At 45.2% G+C, this 27607-nt stretch overlaps 1 protein-coding gene across 2 annotated transcripts in view; it reads right to left on the reverse strand.

The window, feature by feature from the left end:
- The window catches only part of LOC119660998 (paired box protein Pax-6-like), a 78701-nt gene that overhangs the window by 24745 nt on the left and 26349 nt on the right, over positions 1-27607 (reverse strand). For both annotated transcript variants that reach the window (XM_038070095.1, XM_038070094.1), the window contains 3 exons: positions 18522-18687; positions 18227-18407; positions 3820-4195 (listed from right to left, as the gene is read on the reverse strand). In XM_038070095.1, the coding sequence (XP_037926023.1) occupies positions 3820-4195; positions 18227-18407; positions 18522-18687 (723 nt within the window). The remainder of the gene's footprint in view (positions 1-3819; positions 4196-18226; positions 18408-18521; positions 18688-27607) is intronic.

A 27607-nucleotide genomic window follows, 5' to 3' on the forward strand; every position in this document is an offset into this window, starting at 1 on the left:
CTAAAGCTAAAAGGATTTTTATCCGAAAGCAATAAAACAATGAGATCGGCGAAAGCAACAGGAATTAACGACTTCGCATCTGAGTTCTGGAAAGTGAAGGACTGGGACCCAACAATGTGGCCATGATCGGGTTATTGAGGAAGATAGAACACCATTTGACTGGCGAAAACATCTACCATTCCAAAAAGAAAGGTAGTCCAGCAGAGTGTTCTCATCACCGTCCGATCCGGTTGCTGTCCCATACCATGAAAAGTTTTGAACTCGTTCTTGACAACCGTATTCCTGACGTCGTTGAAATAACCGGGAATCAAGCCGGATTTGTCAAGAACTGCTTACTCATGGAGAAACACCGTGAACAGCATCGCCCTCTTCACATTACATTTCTGGACCTAGAGAAAGCGTTTGACCGAACTCATCTGGTAAGCTCCACAGGAGTACCTAGTGGCAGGCGAACTCGTGCGCTGGGTTCAATTGGTCTACCACGAATCGAAAAGCAAAATTCGAGGTGTTCATCAAGGAAGCGCCCTCTCACCACTCCTCTTTGTTCTTGTTATGGACACTGTCACACGGGACATCCAACGTCCAGCGCTCTATACACTGCTTTATGCAAACGATGTTTTCCTGGTCTCAGACCTTGTTCAAAAATGGAATGATCGCCTCATCGCCGGTCTCAGATTGATTCTGAATAAAACAGAATTTTTGTCGACCGATACCCATGAAACAGGCACTTCCAGTGGCATTGTCAACAAGATTTCTCATTTAGAAATTGGTCGTAAACCCCGAAAATGAGAGAAGAAGACAGAAAAGCGAAGGCCACTGTACAGTGGAAGGTTCGTTATTTTTTTCAGATTTATTGGTTGCGTAGTTTCTGAAAATGGGTCCGTGAAAGAAATTATCCCTTTCTAGTCCCCATACTCCCTCCTTCTGCATCAAGTGTCAAATATGTTTGGAAGGTATTAATCGAGATCTTTCATTTGATACCCCACATAACTATATTAGGTAACAAACATTTGACGGACCCCAGGAGTACGTTGCCTCCACAGGTGTTCCACAAGGCTCCTTACTGGGCCCTCTACTGTGGGTCATCATGTGCAATGACGTACTTAATCTTCCGTTTCCTGAGGCGGCTATGAAAGTGGGTTACGCCGCTGACATAGCACTGGTTGTAGTTACAAAGCATCCCCAAAATGCTAAGTTGTAGTTATGAGAAGCAATCTCAGTGTTGTTAAGGAATGGTTAGAGAAAGACACCCCCCCCCCCCCCCCCGCCGCTTTGTCTAAAATTGGGAATCATATCTTCACTGGAAAGCGGGTCATCAAATGCTTGGGAGCGATGATGGATGCTGAACTCAATTTGAAGCAGCACGTAGAGCAGACTTGGGAGAAACCATTGACCACGGGTATGGTCCTAGCAAGACTGATGCTGCATATAGGAGGGCCGCGGCATATTTGCAGGATTGCAGGCTGCTTTTAGGTGGTGAGTTCATCATGCTGAACCCAGTGCCAGTTTGGGCAGCAACGTTGCATAGTTTATGTAACGCTCATAAATTGAGTGCGCTCTAGAGAAAAACAGCCTTAAAGGTGTGTTCTGCCGTCAGGACCATCTCAGGTGATGCCACATTCGTCATCTTGACAGATGAAATGGTGAATATATACAGCATGAATTTCATCTCTCCTTCATCGGAGGCAAAAAAAGAAATTTATTATTAATTGGAGAAGAAATGGAATCAATCAAAAAGGGGTCAGTAGACACAAAGGTTGACCCCTGTCATCGGGGAGTAGTGACTAGTCGTACTTAGTTTCTCACCCACCATGGAGGATAGCGGCAGTACCTGTACAGTTTTAAATTGGACGCACAATCCAATTGTTCAAACTGCGATGGGTTCCCGGATTCCGAACGTAGGTATTCTTCCAATGACCGAGGTTCGTGGAAGAAAGAAAAAACTCAAGTCGAGCCAACCTCGGTTGATACCCGGTGTTACCTAGGACTAAGACGAAATGCTAAGTGGATGGGCCCAGATCATCAGAAGTAATGGTTGGGCTTTGGTGACGACGACCAGTGGTAGATTCCTAGGGAGATCTGCCGAGCAATCCCGCCACAATGAGCACGTTTGCGGAATGGTGTGCTTTAGCATGGCTTGAACCAAATTATTTGACAGTGTCCCGACATTAAGGGAGGCCGAGAAGAATTTAGGCACTATACATGTAGCTGGCTGTATTATTGGACCGCCCTCTCAGGATACCGAATTTCTTTGATTTCCCGAACGAGCAGTTCATAGCTGACTTTCTTCTCCATGGATTTGTCGAACCTCCTCTAAACTCTACCTCAATATTCGTTTACTTCCGCTTGCGAAAACCGTGCTGTCTGAACGATCTGATGTGATTCCTTTAGTGACCTGACAAGGTTTAGCTTGTTTCTTGTGTGCTTTGAACTCTCAACCCATCTGGATTGATTCTTGCTATATCTGGCTTATACCATGAATCTATTTCCGGAAATTATATTCATGATTCTTAGAGTCCGTTCTGAGCCTCAGCGGAGGATTCAGTCTGACGGTGAAGGACAGTGCTTCAAAGAGTACTAAAAATATTGGCTGGAGTATGACGTGGTGTCGTTGATGCCGTCGCTTCATAGGGCAGGATTTCGGGGGTGAGGGATTTGAGGTTTAAGGTGGTAACTACAGAGTACTATGGGTTGCCAGGTAACCCCGCTGAGGTTGGATTCGTGGAGGTTGTGGTTGCGGAGAATCAGGTCCAGCAGTTATACTGAGGGGACCAACATCCTTTCATAAGTTGTCAACCCAGCATACGTTCTGCTGCAAGGCGAATGGCTTTATTCAAAGAGGATGCTATCCTGCGGGTCGTCTAACTTCAGTCCCAGTCCCAGGATGTTAGGCTCCTTTTTCTTCCTTCTATTAAAGTCATGGTAAGTTGTATTCCTATTTTGCAATAGTTACAATGCAGTAATGGCAAAAGGACATAACCGGATGTGAATTTTCTACCTCTACCTCCTTCTATCCTATCCCTGACCATTTTTAACTTCAAGGACTCTCAAATTCCTTTGCTGGCTATTCTCATCTTACAATCTATGTACTCGCACCTCGTCTGACAAAGTATCTATGATAGAATGAGCACTAACTATTAGAGACTTCTATTTTCGTTTTGAATGACCTTCATGGGGTGTTTGAGTGGAAGGAAGTTGTACAACACCAAATTTTTCAGTAAACCTCCCCAAAGTGCTTGCTTGCTCATTGTCGTCGTTAATTGTGTTTTGTGGTTTTGACTTGGATGACTATCTAGGAAAAGCTGTGAACATAATTCGGAAGAGGTAGGCGAGGGAGGAAGCCTAGAAGCAAAACATCACACATTTTACAGGTAGAAGGGGGGGGGGGGGTTGGAAAAGAATGAAGAAACTTAATAGACTCAACGAATATACAAAGTATGAATACCTAACCATTCATAGGTGGGCGCTAAACCATAATTTGCAATGTTTCACGAGAGGATTTTTGCCGCACTTAAATGGTTTGCCTCTTAGTGCGTGTATTTATTGTTGCAGGGCTGTTGAAGGGTTGTTAATAGATGGTCATACAAACCAACTTAGAAGACCTGAAATCGGATTTGTTAATGATTTCGTTTGCTTCGTGTAACGCGAAAGGTTTCAGGTCGACTTTAGGTGAAAAAATGTTTATGACACTTGAACTTTTCATCACTAACTCGATAAGGAAGGGTAAACTCTCAATCAACGTGCCTGCTCATCACGTCCCATTGCTTTCTCAGTGGTATGTCATTCTGCTCTGAGACCTATTTAAAAAGCTTCACTCACCTTTCTTGGCACTGAGGTCATCCGATAATATCGTACAAGTTGCTGCCGATGCAGATGGGCTAAGTGATTGCATTGGAAAGGGTGAGCCGCTACTATTCAACGGGGTGGAATACCAGGCATTAGGTGCACGAGGCCAACAAGATCCGGCCCCTGATGGCCCAGTTGATTGGTGATGATGATGATGATGGTGATGGTGTCCATTTAGCAGACGTAGTTTATCATAGACAGAATCACTAGAGTTACCTCCGGCACTTCCACCGCTACCAAGGGGTGCGGCTATTTGAGAATTTGGAACGGATGTTTGTGATTGTTGCTGTTGCTGTTGTTGCTCCTTTTGGGCAGCTAAATTTCGTAGAACTCGATTAATTGATGAAACCTGTAAAGATATGAGAGAAATGGGAGTTAGTTACTCAAAATTGTTTTCTAACTAAAGTAAGTGGAAATTTATATGTAAACTCAATGGTATAACAGAAGCCTACACTAAACATGGAGAACCTAAACAGTTCGTATTTTCGCTCAGGAAGCTGGTGGAATGCGATTTCGACCATTACCTTGATTTTGACTTCCTATAGATGGGCAAAACTAGGGACAAAACAACGGAAGTGTCTGAAAGGGGTATGTATAAGGGCAAAGCTGACGTTATTTAAAGTACTTAACAATCTAGGGGTCTATAAGTGCTCATTCGACAGAAATATATATGGATATATAGTTGCCATTCACCCCTTGGTGGGGTATAGCGCGTCAACCATACCTGCGCATCATCGGTAGCGGCTTCCTGAAATGCGCTTCAGCTTCCCCCATGACTTCCCGAGACGTTCGCACTCCTCCTCTACATTTCTCCGATAAGCGTTCTTGGGGCGACCCACCCGTCGGCCATCTTGAGAGAATGGATTCCACTCTATGACAAAGCCCACAATGCAATTGTCGCCCCTCCTTAAAGTGTAACCTATCGACTGCCACTTCCGTGTTCCAATCACAGTGCGTACGAGTGGCAAACCTGTGCACCGACCAATTTCTTCGTTTGAGATAGTGTTTGCCCAGCATAGTCCAACTGCATGACGCAGACAGGTATTGACGAAAGCTTGGAACTTTTTGGTAACAGTAGAGTTCACTTTCCATGTGCTACTCCCATATAGCAGCACATAACAGTCTCAACTTGATCTTAGTGTTGAGATAACTGAATTTCCAGATGTTAGACAGGGCAGCGAAAGCGAATCTAGCGCTGTTAATTCGTCGGGCAACATGCAGTTCGTTGCACCATTGGCAGAAACCACGTTCCCTAGATATACAAATTGGTCGACGGTTTCGATGCTCTTCCCATTAATGCAGATAGGAAGAGTGCGTTGACGCCTTAGGCTGAGAACTTTGATTTTGTTGGTGCTTATCTTCAGTCCAACATACTTGCTTCTCTTTCCGATTCCCTTGGTCAAAGTACATGACCGCGAAGAGCAAGGAGATGTCATCAGCATAGTCGAGGTGTTTGCGAAAAGATGTCATTATCCATTGAATTCCTCTACGTTCTCCGGATAAGGTGGCATGAAGAACGTTACCGACAACAATAACAAATTATGTCGGTGACAGGATACAACTCTGGGGGGACTCCGTTTTGGACCTCCAAATCCTTTGAGATTTTACCTCGGTACAGTACGTGACATTTTACAACATCGTATGTCGCTCTGATAATGGCTATTCATTTTTTCGGAATGCCCCCTGCTTAGAGCACTCCAGATACAGTTCCTGTTGACGCTATCGGAAGCTCTCTCGAAATCGATGAAGAGCACGTGCAGCAGAGATCTAGACTCCACGCACTGTTCCCAAATGATCGGCAGGGTATCGATGTGGTCAAAGCAGGAGGATCCCGAGCGGAAACCAGCCTGCTCTATGTCGATCAAGCTTTCGAGCAGTTCTTTGATGCTTTCCAGAATTATTTTAGCTATTATCTACGCAACGGCAGCGAACACGCAGATACTCCTCCAATTACCACACTCAAAACGGGTTCTCTTTTTGGGATCTTGATGATCATCCCTTTTTTCCACCTTCTAGAGAAGGTCTCGGATTCCCGAGATTTCCGTTCGAGTGGAAGCAGCAGACCAGCAGTAACTGCAGGTGCAGCGATAAATAACTCTGCTGGGAGACCTTCAAGCCCAGCAGCTTTAGTCCGTTTGTGTGCATTGATGGCCGAAATAATTTCCCTTCTGCATGAAGGAACAGTCCGTATCCGCATGTTACGACAAGCCATTTCATCCAGAAGAGGAGGAACTTCACCGGATGTGATATGGTGTTCTTCGTGAATGAGAATTCGATCGTTGACGTCCTTCACAGGACGATCGCAAGATTTCCAGTCACATGAAAAACCTTGTTGTACAGCGCAACTTCACGCTTGAGCTCCAAGGAACTCTGCCCGCGATGGAGGGTTAACCACAACCACCATGAACTCCCACAATGGAGCCAACCGCAAAGAACCGGGCCGAGAGCACATCCTCCAGGAATTCTCCTGGAGCATATGATCTCAGAGGGCCAGATCCACTTCAGATGGGCCCTTGCAGACTTGGGGTTTGATCGCTCTCCTCGACTACGTGGGGACGGGACTGATCAGCGCAATAGCAAATTCTTTCTTGTCATGGCGTACAATACGCAGAATTTCTTGGAATTTCGCTTGATATTGAAGTTCGAACGTATCACGCCCGCCATAGCTCGCAGCGGTCAGTAGAGCCTTCAATCCCTACCGTTTATCAACCCGGTTCCACCATTCCGCAGCCAGCTAGATCTTATGACGTCCCTTCGGGACATGTCCGATGACGTGTGTAGTACCCGAGAAAAGACCACTTTTTATGGTGGCCCAATATTCATCGGTATTCTCGATTAGCAAGATAGCACTCCCACTGCCGAGCGACACCTGGTTCATTCAAACGGTCGATGTTGAACTTAGAGGGTTGTAGCTCTCCAATCCTGCGAGAAGTAGCTGACGTGATCCTTTTCGAGGCCGATGTTAGCGCTTCTCTTGTTATGCACATCAAGCAGACAACTCCTAAATCTACTGCTGATCGCAAAGTGGTCGATCTTGTTGCTCGTAAGGCGTCAAAACAGTTGAAATTTAGCTGACTTTATGGCAGACTCTGTGCTCAAACAATGTGCCACCAATAACGAGGCAGTGGGAGTTGCAGAGACCCACGAGCCTCCTACCATTACTATTGCGGTTGCCGAGACCGTGCTTCCCCATCACATATCAGGGTTTTGTCGGATCCTACCTTGGCATTCAGATCAGCCATAACGATTACAATGTCACCTGTAGGAAGCCTCCTCTGAACTGCGTTTTCACCCTCAAACTCAACAGCAATTGAGTTTGAGTAGCGAAGTATAAAATGTGATTCAAGAAGTAGTCAATAAACTTGGTAGGAAAACCCCTTTAACTCCAGCATGGACATTAACTAAAACTTAATTGAAAAATATTATATATGTCTATATTCTGCGCCGTAGCCGGTCCCAAGCCCGGTTATGAAAGGAGGAGGGGTGGATAGCTTCAGCCTGAATGGCTGTACACCACCATAGCGTCTCAGGGGGTAGGTGAGGAAAGTGCAGGAACCTTTTGCAGTCTTGCAGATTACTCACTGAGGAAGCTATCACTGCACCTGGCAGTTAAGTCGCATGCAGTCGGTTACGGCGGAATGGCGAAAGTTACTCCAGATGTCTCCAAAATGCAAAGTACGCTAGGAACCAGGGGATTTTTTGCAGATCGCTCAATGAATCACAACAGTGTGTCCAAACAGTACAGTTTTCGGTCACGGAAGTGAAAGGATATAGGGATGGACTTTGGGGTTTCCCGCTCAGCATGCTGAGTGGATCATCGCCGAAGGCACCCCCCATGCCAATACGCCGAAGAGGCTTTTCGAAGAGCCATAAATAGCTCGAAGAACTGGAGGGGCGCAGGTCTGGAGTATACACAGTCGGTTGGCACATGGCATAAATCAGGTCATGAGCCGGCCGGAGGAATTTCTTTACTTCGGGAATTACCTACCTTGCCCCTAAAAAGGACACTGTGCAGGACCCCGCAAACCCAAGATCGATTACATGCTTACCATCTACAAATTCTTAGGTCCATTAATAGTGGAAGGGTCAATGCGAACCTCGAGACCAATAACGTTCTGTCCGAGGAGCAGAAGGGCTGCCGAGTCGTGTCGAGTGCTTAAATAGAGCCACTCATTATCGACTCGGTAGTTGTAGGACAAGCAACTAGAGGCCAAAGAAACCTCCTCAGTTGCTATACCAATTATGCCAAGTCTGTATCCCATTGATCCGTAACTAATAAACTTTTTGACGACAGTCATGGAATGCCACTATCAATGGGTTCATCTAAGGGTGCCAATACCTCAGAGTCTCTCTATAGACGGAGGGGCATCTTCCAGGGCATTCGTTGGGCCCCGTTTGGTTTTGCATGGCACCGAACTCCTTTCATGGCTACTGAAGGATGCTAGACGACATGGTTTTGCAAAAAGTATGGCCTACGTGCTAAGTGTGAGCTGATTAAGAAATTTGGCGTGTCGAGAAAGTGGTTGTAGTTTCCAGCTACAGGTATTGTGCCTAAATCTCTCACGGCTTCCCTTGATGTCCTGGGACTATCACACAGTCACCAGCGCCCCTTTATCTTTTGAAGAGGGTAGGATCGTCCGAGCCTAAATCCTTGGCACTTAGTGCTAGTATTAGGCATCTGCCGAGACTGTGGCAACTCGGAAAATAATTAATAATTAATAAATCAATTTTTTAATTAATTTAATTTTTTTTTTTTTAATTTTTAAAGGAATAATCCCATATTATACAATAATAATCATCAATTACTATCTGCTGCCTTCACGTACATAAAATAAAATATTGTAAATAGAATACAATCAGCTTCCATCGGTTTTTGATCCCCCAATTCTTCTGGTCGTAATTTTTCTTATATTCCCAACAAGAAGGGACGAAAGGACCCAAAATAGTATAGCAAATGCTTTGTTTTGACCTTGAAATTATTTTAATGGCTGGCACGAATCGCACGTCGATACTCCCAACAATAGGCTATCTATTCACCATTTTTCTTCGCTTCGTTTAAGAAATGGCACCTTTCCTCCCTAGCCTCAACCCCTCCTTTCCCCCACCCCCCATAATATACAATAAGAACATGATAATAACCTTACACTCCGTTGACGGAAATATTTTTCCTGAAGGGTGTAAAGTGTATTTAAGAAAAAATCACAGACATACAATGGCCAGGATACTTAATGGATATTAAAGGAAAAAGGGAGAGCACAATCCTGGCAGAAGAAGAAGAGTGAAAAGACGTTGAAAAGAACAAGGACACGGTTCATTGTGAAAGAAAGCTACGTCCCCACATGGTGAATTTTCTTTTACTTCGCTCCGATTTCTTTCTTTTACTATACGTCCACCATTATCATTCAGGACACCCATCAATTTTTCTTTCTTTATTATTATTCACCGTTTAATGTCACAGCACACCCTCCCGGAAGCATATCCTTCCTACTTCTCCCTCTTGTTAACCGCCATCCTTTTTCCCGACTCTAGAATAGATACGACAACGAGAAGTGATTCCTATCATTTTTATTTCCTTCCAACACCAACACCTCCATTTCTTGCACTGAAAGATATCTGAAGCTGCCCCGGCTTCGCCCCCTCTTCCTTGGCCCTTTTTATTTTCATCTTTTTTGTGCTATTTGGATAGTATATATGCGGAAAATCTTTCTTCATGGCTCGCATTTGAGTAAGAAGAAAACTAAAAAAAAAGGCGACAGAAACCAATGGCAAGTGGGTGGGGGCAAGGGGAGTTATTATTACAATAATGGTCACCCAGAAAATAAGTTATTCAAATATTTTTCGGCGTGAATAGGAAATAGAAAAAGAGATGAAAAAAAGGGAGGGATTTTTCCAGGGAATTGAGCCGCACACTGGATTTAAAATGTTTTAAATTTTTTTCTGGTACGATTGGTGACGAGGTCTTTCTATGCTTCTTCTTAGTTATTTTGTTGCTTTGTCTACTCGGTTTTTGGGATTTTTTTTTATCGTGCTCATCCTGGCAGGAAAAATTATTGATTATTAACGCTAAGTAAGATGAATTAAGTTATATTATTTACTGAAAAAACGGCGATGAAATGCGAGGGGAGGAAAGGGAAGGAAGGGTATGGAATGGGTAGAGGTTGATAGCTTAGATTTAAGGTAATTAGGTTCCAAGCCATGACTCATAACGCTCAGGCTTCCTCAGGAGTTCTCCTAGAGTTTTTAATAAAAAGTTAAGACTGAAATGCCCTTCAGCTTCCCCCACGACTTTCCGAGATCCTCGCATATAGCTCGCTTTTCATTGAAGAAAAATCGTCCTCCTCTCCGTTGATATTCAGGATGGCTTGAGGGTAGGTTAGACGCGTTTGTCGGTCAACCGCTGTTGCACTGTCTGTACTATGTAAGGGAACATCTTCAAATCTTCCACCATAATTCTGTATAGGGACCGCTGGCTAATGCCTAATTGCGTGGCACGTCTTCTGGTCGATATTCCGGGCTCCTCTTCGACATCTTGGGAAACAGTAGTCATATTTTTAGCAGAATGGCTGCTCCGGGGCCGGCCAGTCTTGGGAGCACCTTATGTTGTCCCAGTCTCAAGGCGAGTGGGCGAACGCCACCCTTGGTGTCCAGTTGGTATCAGACGGCCAGGACATCTGCGACGAAATTCACGCTGGCCAATACAACCGACGATTTGTTGCGCAAAAAATTCAAAACATTTATTCCGCCAAAAGAGGGAGGAAGGCGGCTACGATTTCGTAGCAAGGCAGAGACAACTCATAAGATGCTGCCTCACCTCTGGCCTGAGAGCAGCGTGACCGAAGCAGCTCGCAGGGGTTATATGCTCCCTTGTTTAGTTTGCAGAACACGACAAAGGTGTAAATTATATCCAACGTAGATCCGCCCACACTTTGGACCAAAGCTTGGCCGGAACTAGACAATTTTTGTTTAGGGATTGAGGATATACTTGTCGGATCGGACCAAGTGGAGAGCAACTTACTCCCATTCTTTATGGTCCACGAACTGATCTTTTTGGGTTTGACACTCAAAGTTCAGAAATCAAAAGAGGAACGAAGACGGCTGATGAGTTGCCTCTGCCGTGGTAAAAACCGTAGCTGTAGCGATGATGCATGTTAGCAGATTTAGTCGTTATCCAGTTAAATGAATGACCAATATTTTTTTGAGGTTTTAGTGCATAGTCGATGAGATCCGGAACAGAGGATGTATTCTAATAGTTCTCCGTGACCCTACTCGCCACAGCGAACCATTGGAAATGGTATCATAATCTGACTCTAGCCTCTTAAAAAAAATATAAAAGGTCATCAGTCATGCAAGGATCCCTACTCAACAGGATTTGTTGAAGGTTAAAATACTCCTCCAACTCCTTGTATGAGTATCCCTGAACAGCCTTCAGAACATCAATAGAGGAAGGCTCGACTAATCTCGTGGGATACGAACCCAGAGACTTGATTGCCTCTACATGGCCAAGTTTATTTAATGGGTGCCCCGTATGAGCCGGACACCACAGAATTTTCAGTGACTTAAAACAGGGGTCAGAAGTCAGGATACGTATTTTGCCCACTAGGTAATGCGCTCGCGAAGTTTGCTTGAGTAATTTACAAGTCTGAAGAGAGTCTGTAATGTTGGCAACCTTCTTCTCACCCATCCTGAGGTTTCCCTTAATGGCCTGAAGCACAGCAAAAAGTTCAGCTGCCAAAATTGACCTAACATTTAAGGAAAAGCATAAGACCTGGGTGAATCAACCACCGCACAGGGCGAACCATCACTGCAGAAGGCAGCATCCGACGCCAGGACCGGAAAACCTCTAAATTTAAGGCCATCGGCCAATCTACCATAAGCAGCCGCCACGTGGGCCCTGCTACAGGTTCCTCCCAAATCATAAAACTAGATGACTTGAAGAAGTTCTTTGACCGCCAAGAGGGGCCTTCTGAAACGGATCAGTGGCTCCTTAGCCAAAGCAAAAATCTGGAGCAAGAGGATGGTTCTGGTTAGCCCCAGGCATCTTTTCATCTTCAGAAATTGGTGGCATTCTGGGGTGTGAGGCTTCAAGAAAACCCAGTTGCAAAATTAATCAGCATGCTGGCCTTTAAGGTTTTCGGGATGATAGAGTTCAAATGATCTCTAACGGAACAAGTCCTCGTTATTTCCATGCCTAAGAAGGTGATGGACTTAACATGAGCAAGCGTGTGATTATTAACTTTAATGAGCAGGGGTGTGGCCCTGCTTATTTTAAAGGCTATACACTGGGATTTGGTTGTGTTGATTGGTAGCCCTAATCTATGGGATTCATCCAGAAAAATATTAACCTGTCTTTGCAGACGTTAGAGGAGGAGGTCGAACTCAAATTATTTCCGGTTGCCAAAATAAGAAAATTGTCCGTATATTGGAAGATTTCAATACTATCAGAATATCTATTGTGTAGGGAGGCTGTATAAAGGTTGAACAACATTGGACTTAAAACGCATCCTTGGGGGATGCCATAGCCAACTTGAACACTGTCCACCCCTAGTTGAAGGCGTCGATTGGACATTATCCCTGATACCCATAAGACAATTTCAGCAGGAAAACGGAAACGTAACATTATATTACACAGAGTCGTAAGATCCACCTTCTTGTAGGCATTCTTTAAATCCAGCACTGCAGCCAAAACCTGCTAACCCTTCCCTTTAGCTATCAAGATGTACAGCAGAACATCATTAATGCAAGCGGACTGAGGGGCAGCGACACGGTGGAATATCTTAGGACATCAAGAAGGGAGGTAGGGGGGCTGTACTGCCCAGAGCTAGGTAATCAAGATATTCCAAATTCTTCCTAGGATCGCAAGTTGGAAGGTCTGTCACTAAGATAGCCACGAAATCCCTTCATGGATTCCCAGAAGGACATAACATTTTTTTGTCTCAGAAAAATCAGACCAAATTTCACGCCAAATTTCTGCTTCGCATTCGTAACCACAGTCGTTTGGCCTCCTCAACAAGAAGAGAATCTGTAGTTTTGGGCCTAGTCCTAAAACGTCGCGTATAGGCGCAGTTTCCTTTTAAAGTAGAAATTAAGCTCTGGGGCCCACCACATCTTTGGCTAGTAAAGTCTAGTTGTATCAGCAATTTCCCTTTTCAGAAGGTTCGTTACAGTGGGAATATCCTCTTGTGGCGCTAAGTTGCTGACCTGCCACTTTATCCTACTCGAATCCATCTTGAATTTAGGAGAGACATTGAGCATCTCTGCGTCGCTATGCAGATGAGAGTTTGGTGACTATTAGATATTTTGTCCGTAATCGAATTTCACTGCTAACATTGACTGGCAAAATTATCAAGAGCAATGTCCAGAACCGAGCCCTAGACATCTGACTTCACCATTGCTGAGGTAATCCGTCCTTTCATAGGTTTCTTCAGTTTTGAGGACATTCATCACTAGATATGACCCTTTTGAGCATATCTGGATCGTCGTTGACGCCATTCAGCACCTCCTGAGCAATACTCATGCGACGGTTTTTTGGTCAAAATTTAGCAGTTTTGGAACAAACTCCACTGCCACACGTCTCATGCCCAAAATATCCGAAAAAAATTTATGACATGAGCCGGCTGATATGCCTACATCCTCAGTGAGTTCACGTATGGTAATTCGTCGATTTTTCAATCTTGTCAGCCATCTTGGAAGAGCTTGTATCATTTGTAAAGACGTTTTGTACTTAGAGCAGATTCATCGTATGCCATTGTCAACATCTTAAGTATGCCAGAGCACTTGATACTATTTTTTACACAAAATTTGATGCAAATTCCTTGCTCCATTTTTTGTAATAATGGGAAAATCGCCGAGCACACTAAAATACGTCTTTTCTATCTGTCAAAAACAAACTAAGTGTGCTATATACTTGTAACTGTGCACATATGTTGGGGACATGTTCAATATTCGAATGTATGTTGCCCGCGAAATTTAAAAATTCACCTTACATTTTGAACACACCTTGTATATTTAGATTGAGGACATTTCTGGGCTTATTCCGCTGAAGAAGGCAGCAATAGGAGAATTTAAGGAACATTATTGACTTAAAATGAATTTGTTTGTTTATTTTTTCGGCCATAAACTAACATCCTTTATTAAACATTTCCCTAATCCTTCCGACTCGAAAATTCGAAAGTTAAGACTAAAGCTAAGTTTGGTTAAGACCAATGTATCGAATGTCACCGATTTGATTTTGAATTTCAATGAAAAGATGCCTTAGGATTAGATACACATAGTCTAAGCGACAGAACCCCACTCCCCCTTCCCCTATTCTCCTGCCACAAGGCCATAGGCGTCAACAAAAGATCCAAGTGAATTAATTAACCATCATGCATTGTCACAGTTCCTTTGGAGCTCATATGAAAAAAAACCTCCCTAACTTTGTCTGCTCAAGATGCTACCACAAAATCTCTTAAAACAGCGCCTCTGTTCCTCCCTCTGTTCCTCCCTCTGCATATATTATCATACTTTCATTAACACTTTTTGGCAATCTTAAGACACATTCAAGATGACGAACAATGTTTTCACGACATTTTCCTGTCACTTCAGAGAAAATAAAACAAGGATGCTGAGGGTGCATAAATTAATACCTACCCTCCTTAATTTTTTCCTTGATTTTCGATGCCGCTTTATTTTTCAGCTTACCTATGGAAGTTTTATTCAAGATATGTCCTCTTCGTCCGTTTGTGCCTTTGCTAGGGCTGCGTCTACCATTTCCTCTTTACTAGTCGCTACTTGCGGACGTAGTATGTTTGCCAAAGAATATTATGAACACAATCTTGAATTGAATACAGACAACAAAAAAAAAGTCACAATAACAGTTTGCCTGCTACTTGAGGATTCTGAGCCACGTCTCGGAAATCAAGAAGGAATTGAACATAAAAAAAGAGAATACAACAACAAACTCTGCTAATGTTCATACCGACCTTCCATTTCGTCTGTTCAGCAGTAGCAGTAGCTGGCTTCGCCTAGCTGACTTTTTTTGGGAAATTTGAATTTTTATTAAAAAATATTCAAATTGTAAATTTTCGTTTAGAACGTGAAATGGACGAAGATGACGAGAGGTTAAGGATTTAAAAAGGCGATGGTTCATACCACCGCCCACTCATCTTGAGGGTTGTTTAAGCTTCCGCTAAAACATCAAGGAAAAAAGTGCAATAAGAACTTTATTCGGTGGAAAAATGGAATAGAGTGATAATGACTATCAAGGGATATTCCAATCGGGTTTTTTCTTTAGCTTGCCTGGGCTTACCAAACATTAGTTTAGTTTGCTGGGGGTGAGTCGCAGCTCCGAGCACTCAGACCGCTGTTCCATCCGGATCATGGGCTCCCTCCAATGCGGCCAGGAATGCCTCCTCGTTGAAAGCTCCGATAGACCAGCCAACTGCCTTAGCCTTTCCACCTCCAGAACGTCGTTGACTGCTTCCCCGGTTCCCAATGCGGAGGAAGATGGCCTGGTGGTCACTGTGGGTGTAGTTGTCACTTACTTGCCAAGCCATCTCCCTCACCAGTGAAGTGCTAACAAATGTCAAGTCAACAATCGAGCCCGACCCTCTTCCTCGAAAGGTGGGCACGCATCCAACGTTGGCCAGCACGATGTCCAGCTCCGCAAATGACTCCAACAGAATTTGACCTCTGGTTGAAATCGCCCGCAATGATTTTAGGGCTGCGGTCTCTAGCGTCCAACACCAGACTGTCTAACATCTCCTCATATTGCGCTCAGGTTGCACTAGGAGGAGCGTAGTAGCTGTAAATATGGACACCATTGACCTTCGTCCTTATAAAACCGGCTGCCGGGGGGGGGGGGGCCATGACTTCCTGAATGGCCTGTCTTCCGCACGCCCAGATTGCCGCGTTGCCAGACGCATCCACCGCCCAAGTTGCACCGCCGTAGTTTCTGTACGGCTCGCAAATAACCGCGACATCGACATTCGACTCTCGAATGGTTTGCGAGAGCAGATCCTGAGCTGCCTCACAGTGATTGAGATTGATACAAGTGCAGTTCAGCTCCCTCCTATATACCGGACATCTGCTGCTTCCCGCAATATGCCGGCCGTCCACGCCCTCTTTCCTACTACATAACATACACCGTGGATCTCTGGTGCAATCTTTGATGAGGTGGCCCTCTTCCCCACACTTCCTGCAACTCCTCGACCTATCATGCTGGCTAGTGCATGGCGCCGCAAAATGGCCGAAATCGAGGCATCTGAAGCATCTCTTTAGAGATATTTGCTCCCTGAGCCTGCACACGACCCAACCTACTCTTACCTTGCCCGCGGTAATTAACTTAATAGCTGATTCCGCCGGCAAACTAATAATAGCGGTCTGTGTGCCACCATATGCCTTCTTCATCCTTTTTATGGCACTCTGGCCTATATCGCCAAGGTTGAACTGCTGCTTTAACGCAGCACAGATGTTCTCCCGCGAGGTGACTTCATCTAGGTCCTTGCATTCAACCACTATCTCCTGTTTCCGAGCTCTTACCTCAGCTTCCTCTCCAAGTACACTTTCCACCTTCCCGCGGAAGTTATCAGCATCAGATCCCCTCTCTGTGTTCGCCTGATACGGCTCACACTATCCCCCAAATCCTTCAATTCCGGGTCTGACTTCACCTTTCGGAGGATGTCGGCATAGGACATATTTCCCTTCTTGGAAATAATTATTATTTCCGGGCGGAACTTCTTTTTGTCCTTTTTTCTCTTGTTGCTCACCTTAGTCCATTGTTCGGGCCTCCGGGCGTTGGTTCCTTCCACTTTTGTAGGTGTTGTGGTTGCAATCGTGAGATTACCGACTTTCGCGGGTACCCTCGCCGGCTCCGCCTTCTTTGGTGAAGAGGCTTTTTTTCTTCTTCGGGACTTGCTGTGGTCCAAGAGGCTCGCTGGTACCGTCTCTAGCCCGTTTTCCTGTCTTCCCGCCTGCTGTATCACGGGGAGGCGTCACCTGCGTTTCCCTTGTGACCTTGCCAACTGACGCTTGGGAATGCTTTTCTTCGAGGGCCTTGATATAAGACAATTTAATGCCTCTTATCAAGGCTCGAATATTTTGGTGGATATTCCGCCTCTCCTTGATGAACTCGCACAGTTCATTTATTCGTACCCCAAGTGTAACGAACGCCATTCCGGTATGTTCCCGTTTGCTTTCGCGCCTTGCGCCACAAGGAATGATCTCGATTAAGGGACTGTTCGTATTTCTTTCAGAGTCCCGCGACGAATCTCGGCTACCAAAAAGAACCATTGTTCTCGGTGGTGATCTCTCAAGCTTCGAACTCCTCCTAAAAGGATCCGGTGTGGACCTAATTTCCACTCCACCATTATCTCTTGTAGCATTAGATGCCACAGTCGCAAAGTTTCCCACTACTGAGGCACTGTACTATCCTCGTAGCTTGCCTATTCAATGGCTTCCCGCCTACGGCGTTCGCAGCCTTTAGCGAATCTGAGAACATTCTCCAGAGGCAGAGAGAGTGCAGATTCTCCATTGAAGAGAGCCTTGCCAAGGTGTCTTCGTCTGAGATCTATAGAGGCCGGGCAGCTGCATAAAAAGTGCAGGGTCGTCTCCTCCTCTTCCCCACATTGTCTGCACATAGCCGAAACCACCACCCCAATCCTTTCTATATGGTAGTTTAAAGAGCAGTGTCCCGTTAAAAGCCCTACTAGGGTTTTCATGTCCCACTTCTTAAGGGACAACAAAAATGCCGCTCTACTGACCCCAGGGTCTTTCACAAGGATTTTCGCCTGCCGGCAAGAGTTCAAATTTCTCCACTCGGCTGCGTGAATCCTTCAGAGTAGACTTGACAGTGGATGGCCGGATTCCAAAAGCTGGTTCTGGATCCAGACCCACGGCGAGCGAGTCTATTTCAGCAGCACCTGATGACAACTCCACACCAACTGGCTTGATACGTTGTTGCTGTTTAGTGCTGATAATGCCCGCCGACTGTCGGAACAAATTCGAATGGTGCGACCCCTCCATTTTTGTCTGGTCCTGGAATATGGTCATCATTTTTTCGAGGGGTCGGGCTAGTTCTATAATCGAATTCCCATACTGTGTCCGCAAACTCGCCGGTAATTATTACGACTAGGTCGTCCGCAAATGCTTGCGTGAAGACTTTTTTGTCCTCCAGGGTATCCATTACCAAGAGCCATAACAGCGGAGAGAGAACCCCTCCCTGTAGGTAGCCCCTAAGATATCCTGCTTCAATAGACTTTTGGCCGACCAATATGTGGATTTTTCTCCACTCTAGAATCTGAATGGCCCAAGGCATACTTCAGCAATAAAATAGACCTGGTACTGTCAGAGTTGGACAAAAATAAAAGTAAATTTTGTATTGTTTCTTCGAAAATATACTCACACTAGGAATGTTATCGTTGGAACAAACACCATCCTGAAGCAGTCGATCCCGTATTTCCCAAGCAAATATGCTAGGACATTCACGCTTGTATTGTGAAATTTTGCTAACAACTTCAGCGGTAGCCACACGTGGTTTTGATCCGCCAATCGCTCTTGGTCGTATACTCCCTGTTTCGTAATATCTGTAAAAATTAAACCAGTGTCAACCGAGAGAAACAGGAATTTCTTTGATGAAATGATATGACCTAAGGGTTTAAATATGAAAGGATTGATTCAATTTCAAGTTGGGTACATACCTTCCAAGGATTTTGCTAACACAACCATTGGAGACTTGGAGTATACGAGATATATCACAGGGTCGAGCGCCACTATGTGCCAATTCAACGATTTTTTGTCGTGTAGAATCAGGTAATGGACGACCGCCTACAAATACACCACCAAGTTGATTTACCCCACTGTGACCTGTAATATAAATAAAATTTGATAATAGGGTTTTAGATTGTGGAGGGATGACTTTGAAATAAAAGTAAACAAGTAGGAAAGCTGGAAGCTCGTAGAGATCGCTACCGAACGTCGAAGGTGAAAATGACCTCCGATGGGCCTTTCATCTACGTTGATAGCTTCACTGAAAAATCCCCGATGGCTAGTGACGAAGACCTATTCAAAAAAACACGAGGATAATAAGATCACCATCAACAACCTGCAGAGAAGCAACTCAAAAGAACCGACACCAGGAAAAAGGGAATAACCTGGCCAACATACGACAGCATAACCAACACCACCGCGAATTCAACCAAAATTTCCAGTCACGCTTTTATGTCACTAATGGTTTCGTCAGCGTATACTGCAACGTTTTCAGATTGTTTTAGGGCAACAAGCACGGCTAGATAATCTGTGAAACCGATTATCGTGGCCTCCTTTGACACGGGAAGTGCAAGCACCCCCATTACACATCACGTTCCACAGGAGCGGGAACCAACAGTGAGCCCTGTGGTCCTCCTCCTGTGACGTGTACTGCTTGTATCTCTCATACCAAAGTGTCCTTTGCAAGAGGTAATTTTCGAGCAGCTTAGTCAAATAACTAGGGACACTCGTTTTAGCCACTCCCAGCTGGCTGAATTGAGCGCATTTTTGACGTCTAACGTCACCATGGTGTATCATTTATTGGATGATATCCGGTCTCGAGTCATCTTCAAGACAACTCTATGGCCTTGATCGTTGAGTAGGCTTGTCGAAATCCAAATTGTCACTTTGATAGTCCCTCCTTATATTCTATGATAGGGAGAAGGCTATCAATCCATCCTTCCTACCTTGTCGACAAGGCAAATCGGGCGGTATGTTGAATTAAGTCCTTGCTTTTTGCTTGCTTATTGGACTTCGGGAGCAAAAATAGTTTTTGCCTCCTCGCTCGCGTCGGGTAACGTCCAGTTCGGTGCCGGCGTCTGCAGAAACCACGCTTCCTAAATATACAAATTGATCGACTCCTTCAATGCTCTGCCCACTAATGCAGATAGGGAGAGTGCGATGACTTGTCAGACTAAGAACCTTGGTTTTGTTGGTATTTGTCTTCAGTCCAATTCTACTTGCCTCTCTTTCCAAATCCACAGCCATTTGTCGTTTGGTCACGGCATAACTTCTCGGGATTTCGCTCGGTATCGGATTTCGAGTGCGTTCACTCGCAGTGGTCAGTAAAGCCTTCAACCCCTTTTGTTCATCGATCGGCTTCCACGACCTCGTGATCAGCCAGATCTTATGAAGGTCGAACACAAACCATTCATGCCAAGCCTCAAGTACTTTGGCCTAATGATTGACCAGAAACTAAACTTCAGATTGCGTGTGGAGGTTGCAGCAATCAAGGTATATAACTTCGGAGGGCTGATTGCGAGAATGCTACCAAATATAGGTGGCTCAAAGCCGAGCAATCGTCTCCTTATTTCGAGGGTAGTCAGTTCGATCCTAAGAGAAAGATTGGAGCTGCATATTGTATAAATGCACTCCGAACATGTTGCACTTACAGAACAATATCCAATGAAGCAACTTCTGTGAAAGCAGGGATGATCCCGATTAAGATTCTGGCGAAAGGAAGGACGACGACTTTACGATCGGACGTATCTCACCGGAGAATCTACTGCTCGTCGTCTGCGAAGTGGTTGGAGATGTGGGACGAGTCAGAAAAAGGACTCGAAGAATCATACGGGATATCCGGAAATAAGTCGAGCGACCTCACGACGAAGTAGGTTTCGACCTAACTTAATTCTGGAGCGGATACGGAGGTCATCGAGCAAATCTGCATCGAGGACACAGAACACGTTTTTTTCATTGTCCGAGCTTCGGAACGCAGAGGGCTGCATTGGAAGCTACAACCGGGGACCACTTGACACCCGAAAAAATAATGGAACATATGATGAAAGCAAAGGGGATATGGACCGGGGCCGAAAAGGTGATTGCGGCCATCGCTAAGCTTAGACAGGAAGAAGTCAGCTGGAAGAATGAGTCCTAGAGAAACACGAATGTTAACACGAGCGCAGGATAAATTCTGATCCAGCCCCGCGACGTAATACCATATGGAAGTCCAGCGGAGAAAATGGATGGAGGTGGCCTTAGTGGGTGGGAGTCAAACATAACCGTGTTTCACAAAAAACCTTAAAAAAGATGGCTCCCCGGAACCGAGTGTCGCGATCGAAAGGGAGGATCCACGACGGATCAAATCCTCGATCATTGTTCCTCCTGTGCAAGATGTTTAGTGAGGTGTGCGCTGGACGGTCAATTCAGCCAATTTTTTTTAGGTGTTTGGGTTAACCACTCAGGGTGGCCTTTTAACTATCTTATTCTCACTTGAGTTATTACAAATGACAGCCAACGTGGGACCATTTGTAATGATGCCCTACGTTGGGCGCAATTTGTAATAAACGACGTATTCTTGTTAGATCATTACAATAGGTTGCACAGGATGAGAAAGGACGACAACAATGGAATCAGTGCGCTCCTTAGTTCATTTTTTGAGTCTGTGCTTCAGAATGAAGTGGTTCCATTAAGAATAAGGCATTCGAGCTCATACTAAATTGCAGCTAAAACTCAAGTGTGAACTGTCTTGTTATAAAAATAAATGGATCTGAGCACACCAGTATGTGGGATTTTCATCCACTAAAACTACCCCCGACTCCCTTCCTGCCCCGCAGAACCACCATAAGGTATTACATCACGGGGCGGAGTCACCTCATTCCAGCTTACTCCTGTTTTTTCTAGACGCGGCACACGTGACCGCGCTTTTTTAACTTTAATATTAATTTCTTTGCAAACCACACTTTTAGGTACACCGGAACATAGACTGGGTTTTTACAATCAATACTCGATAGATTTAACCATTAGACTTTATTAAATAATTTGTGTGACTGTAACTGTTTGCTCGTTATAGGCAGAAGAGAGTCTCTCGCTTCATGTGTTTCTTTTCTGCCCCTAACTCATGGCACACTTTTCTCGCCGGTCCTCCACTCCCGTGGCGAGCTCCGCGAAGTGGATAGATCCGCGCCATCTATTCGTTCGCATTCGCAACATTCGAAATAAATTTCGAATGCTGCGAATCCTGCCGCGCCACATCACTCCGCCCCCAGATGAAACCTAGGGGTTTCGGCGACTGATCCCGGAACTTCGTTCGCCGTCAATCCACAAAACGGACACGACGTTGCTTCGGGGCGGACACGGGTTTCAGCCTGGACAGAGAGACCGCCTTCCTGCGTCCACCGATCTCGGGCTGGAAGAAATGTTCTCCCCGCTCGAGAACGCGGTACGGGCCCTCATATGGAGGCTGCAGCGGCTTCCGGACGGCATCCGTCCTGATCAGCACGTGCGTGCATGTGTCCAGTTCCTTGGGCGAACAATCAGGTATGGACGAGTGTCGAGTGGGTGGTGGCGCTTTGATGCGTCGGAGATTGTCCCTCAGCAGACGCACCAACCCCGACTCCGTGAGACCCGATCTCTTGTCGAAGACCGGATCGCTTGGGAGTCTTGGGTTCTCCCCATATACCAGCTCTGCGGGGCTGGCAGCAAATTCCTCTCGTCGGGTTGTACGTAGGCCGAGTAGGACGAGAGGCAAGACTTGGGACCAGGGAGGATCGTCACGTGCCATAATGGCGGCTTTCAGCGTCCAGTGCCAACGTTCTAGCATCCCATTGGATTGCGGGTGGTATGCAGTAGTCCGCTGGCGTTTAAAACCAAGGAGTTTGCCTAACTCGGAGAAAAGGGTGGACTCAAATTGCATTCCCTGGTCAGTGATGACCACTGCAGGGACGCCAAAGCGAGGTATCCACACTCGACAGAGGGCTTCGACACATGATTGCGCCGTAATGTCTTTCAGAGGTATTGCCTCAGGCCACCGCGTAAACCTGTCGATGATTGTGAGACAATATCTATAACCGTGCGAGTCTCGCAAAGGCCCTACTATGTCGAGGTGTATCGTGTGGAAACGCTTGGTAGTGCGGGGGAATGAGCCCAATTCTTTCCTTACATGCCTGGAGACTTTACACTTTTGGCATGCGATGCACTCTCTGGCCCAGGAATTGATATCTTTGTTCATGGAGGGCCAGAAGTATTTTCCGGTGACTAACCGGTTTGTGTTTGTGAACTGCGTGGAACACTTCCTTGCGAAATGTGGCCGGAATGTATGGCCGAGGTCCCTTTTCCGAGTCTTCGCAGCAGAGAGAGAGGTTTGAGCCGAAGATGGACAACTCCCGAAATTTGTATTTGGGGTTGGATTTGAGGCTCTGAAGTGCTGCGTCATCCTCCTGCGCCTTGGCAATAGCCGAGAAATCGAGTGAGGCGGGGATGTTAGCCTCGGAGACACGAGACAAAGCGTCAGCAACTAGGTTGTCCTTGCCGGACACGTACTGGATGTCTGACGTAAACTGGCTTATAAAGCTCAGATGACGAAGCTGACGAGGGGACGCTTTGTCGGGCTTCTGTTTGAAAGCATACGTGAGAGGCTTATGGTCCGTGAACACTGTGAACGGCCTGCCTTCTAGGGAGAAACGGAAGTATTTGATGCTCAAATACGCGGCGAGCAGTTCGCGATCGTAGGTACTGTAGTTCCGTTGAGCGGAATTCAACTGCTTCGAGAAGAAGCTCAACGGCTGCCAAACTTGATCCACCTTTTGGTGAAGGGCAGCACCTACTGCGATGTCAGAGGCATCAACAAAAACGGCTAGGGGTGCATCGTGCAGAGGGAATGCCAAGAGTGTAGCGTCGGCCAATTATTGACGGGATTTGTCAAACGCGCAGATAGCCTCTTCAGACCACACGATCTCTCGTGTGTCCTTAGTTTTGCGGCCAGACAAGTATGCGTTCAAAATGGACTGGTGATGGGCGGCCTTGGGCAGGAAACGACGGTAGAAGTTCAGCATGCCCAAGAACCTCCTCAACTCCCTCACTGTCTTTGGACGCGGGAAGCTTGTTATCGCTTGCACCTTGTCTGGGTCGGGGTGTATTCCTTCAGGAGAAATGAAATGGCCGAGGAATCTCACTTGTTTTTGGAGAAATTTGCATTTCTCAACGTTTAGGACTAAACCGGCCTCAAGGAGACGTTGAAAAATGCACTCGAGATGGGCTAAGTGCTCAGACTCAGTGGAAGAAGCGACCAAAACATCATCCAAATATACGAAACAGAACTCGAGGTTTCGCAGGACTGAGTGAATGAACCTTTGAAAGGTTTGCGCCGCATTGCACAATCCGAAAGTCATCCGGGTGAACTCGAAGAGTCCAAAGGGTGTGCATATTGCCGTCTTTGGAATGTCTTCAGGAGCTACTGGGATTTGGTGATAAGCCTTGGTTAAGTCCAAGGTCGAAAAGATGCGACAATTCGCGAGGTGATGCGCAAAGTCGTGGATGAGTGGAATTGGATATCGGTCAGGAACAGTCTGTGCATTTAGCCTTCTGTAATCCCCACATGGGCGCCATTCGCCGTTTGGCTTAGGGACCATATGCAGTGGGGAAGACCAACAGCTGTTTGAGGGCCTGCAGATACCCTGTTGAACGAGTTGTTCAAACTCTTTCCGTGCAATAGCCAGTTTCTGGGATGGTAGAGGATGCACCGTCGAGAAGATCGGGGAACCAGTAGTGATAATGTGGTGCTGCACATTGTGCTTCACTGGTTTGGAGAGACTACACTTGGTAGTAATCTGGCTGAACTTTTGGAGAAGTGCCCGAACACGAGAGTCGATAATGTCTTCTAAAAGAACGGAAAGATTATTGCCTGGGTGAGATACCATTTGTCCCGACGAATTAAGGTTGGTCGTGGAATCTATAAGAGACTTGTTTTGCAAGTCCACCAGCAATCCATAGTTTTGAAGGCAGAGCATACCCTCAAGGCTGTTCTCCTGTAGACTGCATTCATGTTTGCTAGTGTTAAATGACATCCGCAACGCCTCCCTCCAAACTGGGGTCGCATAGAGTATGATTGAGGTCACCACCCTGGCTATAAGGTACCTCTAGGTTGGTTAGGTGGCTCTCCCAACATTTAACAGCACTGATTGCCTTGCTTGAGTATAACTCAGCATCTTCGAGATGCTTTGCGACAACGACCTGTACTATGTCGTCAGCGTAACCCAACACTGTGGCTTCCTCCGGAAGGGGAAGATTACGTACACCGTTGTACATAATGTTCCACAGTAGTGGGCCTAATGCGGAGCCCTGTGGGACACCCGCGGAAATAACGTACTACTGAGGCCTGACAACGCTGTCTAACCACTGCTTAAGTGAAAGTGTATCCCAGATTGGAGAGCATTCCAAATGTCCATTAATATTTGAGTTTCTCATACTCTGTTTCCCATAAATCTATTGCTAAAAACAAAACAAAAACAGGTACCAAAAAGATAAATCTATGCCCAAAGGTTCAAAAAAATTCCAATCTCGTCAACAGTCCGTGAAAAACGATCCCATTCAAAAATGAAACTAAAGAAATATCAATCGATCTATAAAAACTAATTACATCTAAGATACACACATTGGTATAAAGACATGAAATTTAGACCCCGTGTAATCATATCTTAGCCACTAATCCAATTTGGTTCGGTCCGGGTAGCGCTTTTGTCAAAGAACCAAAGATACAACAGACCTACATCCCATGCATGGGGACGACATTTGGGTGATATATCTATCAATCGTCACTGTCACTGAGATGATTGTCTGGCATGTTCCTGTATTTCAAAGCGGTATTCCCGGACTTGGATGGAAAGAGACCGGTGAAATTGCATTGAGATGTTCTGAATCAGATACAAAAAAAAATCTGCACAAATCGTTCAGGACCAAGTCAGCATCATCTGATCAAATGAGTCAACATATGACAGAACAACGAACGGACGAACTCGGGGGGTAACAAAATTGAGACTCATGAAAGAAAGCAAATTATCCTTAATCCGACTTGGAACTGGAAGTTTGTTTATGTCTGGCGGTGTTAAATTATGGAAAATCTTCATCTATTATTGGTTTTCCTTTTATCTTTGTATCTTTTTGTGCCGACTAGGCTACCAGCAGCGGAGGTACCTCGTCAACAATTGTTGACACCATCGATCGACATTGTTATCGAACGATATTGTTACCGCTGTTGAGAGGTCCTTTCAATGGATTCTATTCCCTGTTTTATTGAAAAAGGTAACCTTTTGACCGGACCGCTATGTCTCAGTCCGTCGCACATTGAAGTTGTTCCTGCAGACATGCCGTCGTCATCAGGTATTTCTCCTATTTCGTCCTAGCATGGAATTATTATTGACCGAGAAAATTATTGACAAGGATACACAATAGACAGAAAGGTAGAGTGTGTTAATCGAGGTTGCGGTCCGATTTGATATGGTCGCATTGAGCAGACATGCATGCTACCTATGATCATATTATCTACATTCGGACCTCGTCGATGCGGACAGAGCAAAAAGGATCATCTTGGGGTAGCCCAAACAGCAAAAAAATCGTATCGAACTAGAGGATTTTCACAAATAGAAAAATATACAAAGAAGTGACAAGGATGTTTTCATGAACGCGGTCATTGTGTGTTTGAAGTTGCTGAGGATTTGTTTTCTGGTCCCAGGATACTAGTCGCTCCTAATCTTAGAATTCCATTTTCCTATTGTTATTTTCAACGACAGGGAACGCTCACACATAGTGACAACACAATATTCCATTTGTAATAATAATCAAACAAAGTCGGTAATTTATCTCTGAACAAATAAGCCAGTGATCGAACAGAATATACCGAAAAAGGGACGAAAAAAATAGGACCCCAGATGGGAAAAAAAAATCAGGAAAATTGTAGAAATTGTATTGGATGAAATAACGCATGTTTGACCCGTGTTAATACTTAAAATTCTATTGATAGATGAATGGATTCAGGATCAGAGGATCAGGAGCGAGAATTTGTTAATATGTCCATGTAGTCCTTTTGCTGGAGTAGAGACTGCATGTCCTGAAGGTTGAATTGAATGCGATGAACACGGCATTCTGACATAATTCATGTCAAAATGTGTAATAATCAATGGACAATGGTAATAAGGATAATAAAAGACGGGTTGAATGGAATAAAGTCGGTAAATCATCCTTGATTTCAAGAGGGAGTCCATGCATGGTTGTTAGGTCTGCTACCTTCCTTTCAGCTTCGAATGCATGTGGGATATTTTGTATCAATACTGTCGAGTGTGATACACTTTTTTAAGGATCTCTTCCTTTTTTCATGTATCTTCTTCAAATTGTCAAAACCCCGCCAACCACGTTCAGTTCGGCCTGTTAGTTACGTCTGAACAATCCGCATGTGAGCGAGGACCAGAGCACGGACAGGACGCTCTGGCTTGTCAGTTTGGACTCTTCAAGTGCCTGTTGACAGACAAGTTGGTTTAGGGGTATCCTTATCGCTGATGAACATTTTTGATAAACGCTCACAAACAAAAGTATCTCAAATTCTTCTCTCCAAGGCCTTGGCCTTTCAGGTCCAGGAGTTGAACTAATGATGTTACGGCTTGCCGGTACGTGGCGGGAGTTTCCAGCTCAACTGACGGTCGGGTGCATTGCGGGCTCTTCTAACCTAACAGGACGAACTGAACTCGGATGCTGGGCTTTAAAAAAAACACACTAAAAAATAGTTGGTTTCCAAATAGAACGTTGAAAAACAAACCCTTGGAAACGTCAGCTGAATTATAGTATAACCAATAGCCCTTATACCAAACCCTATCTCTATCTCCATGTGTAGGGATCGGTACTTGGTCTCCTGTTGTGGAATATCATGTATAATGGGGTGCTTGCTCTTCCCGTCCCAGAGGGGACTACGATTGTCGGCTTTGCTGATGACCTAGCTGTGGTTGTTGCAGCAAAACACCCAGAAGATGTGGAGGTTTACGCAACAGAAACA

Source organism: Hermetia illucens, chromosome 7, assembly GCF_905115235.1.
Source record: "Hermetia illucens chromosome 7, iHerIll2.2.curated.20191125, whole genome shotgun sequence".
Lineage (NCBI taxonomy): Eukaryota > Metazoa > Arthropoda > Insecta > Diptera > Stratiomyidae > Hermetia > Hermetia illucens.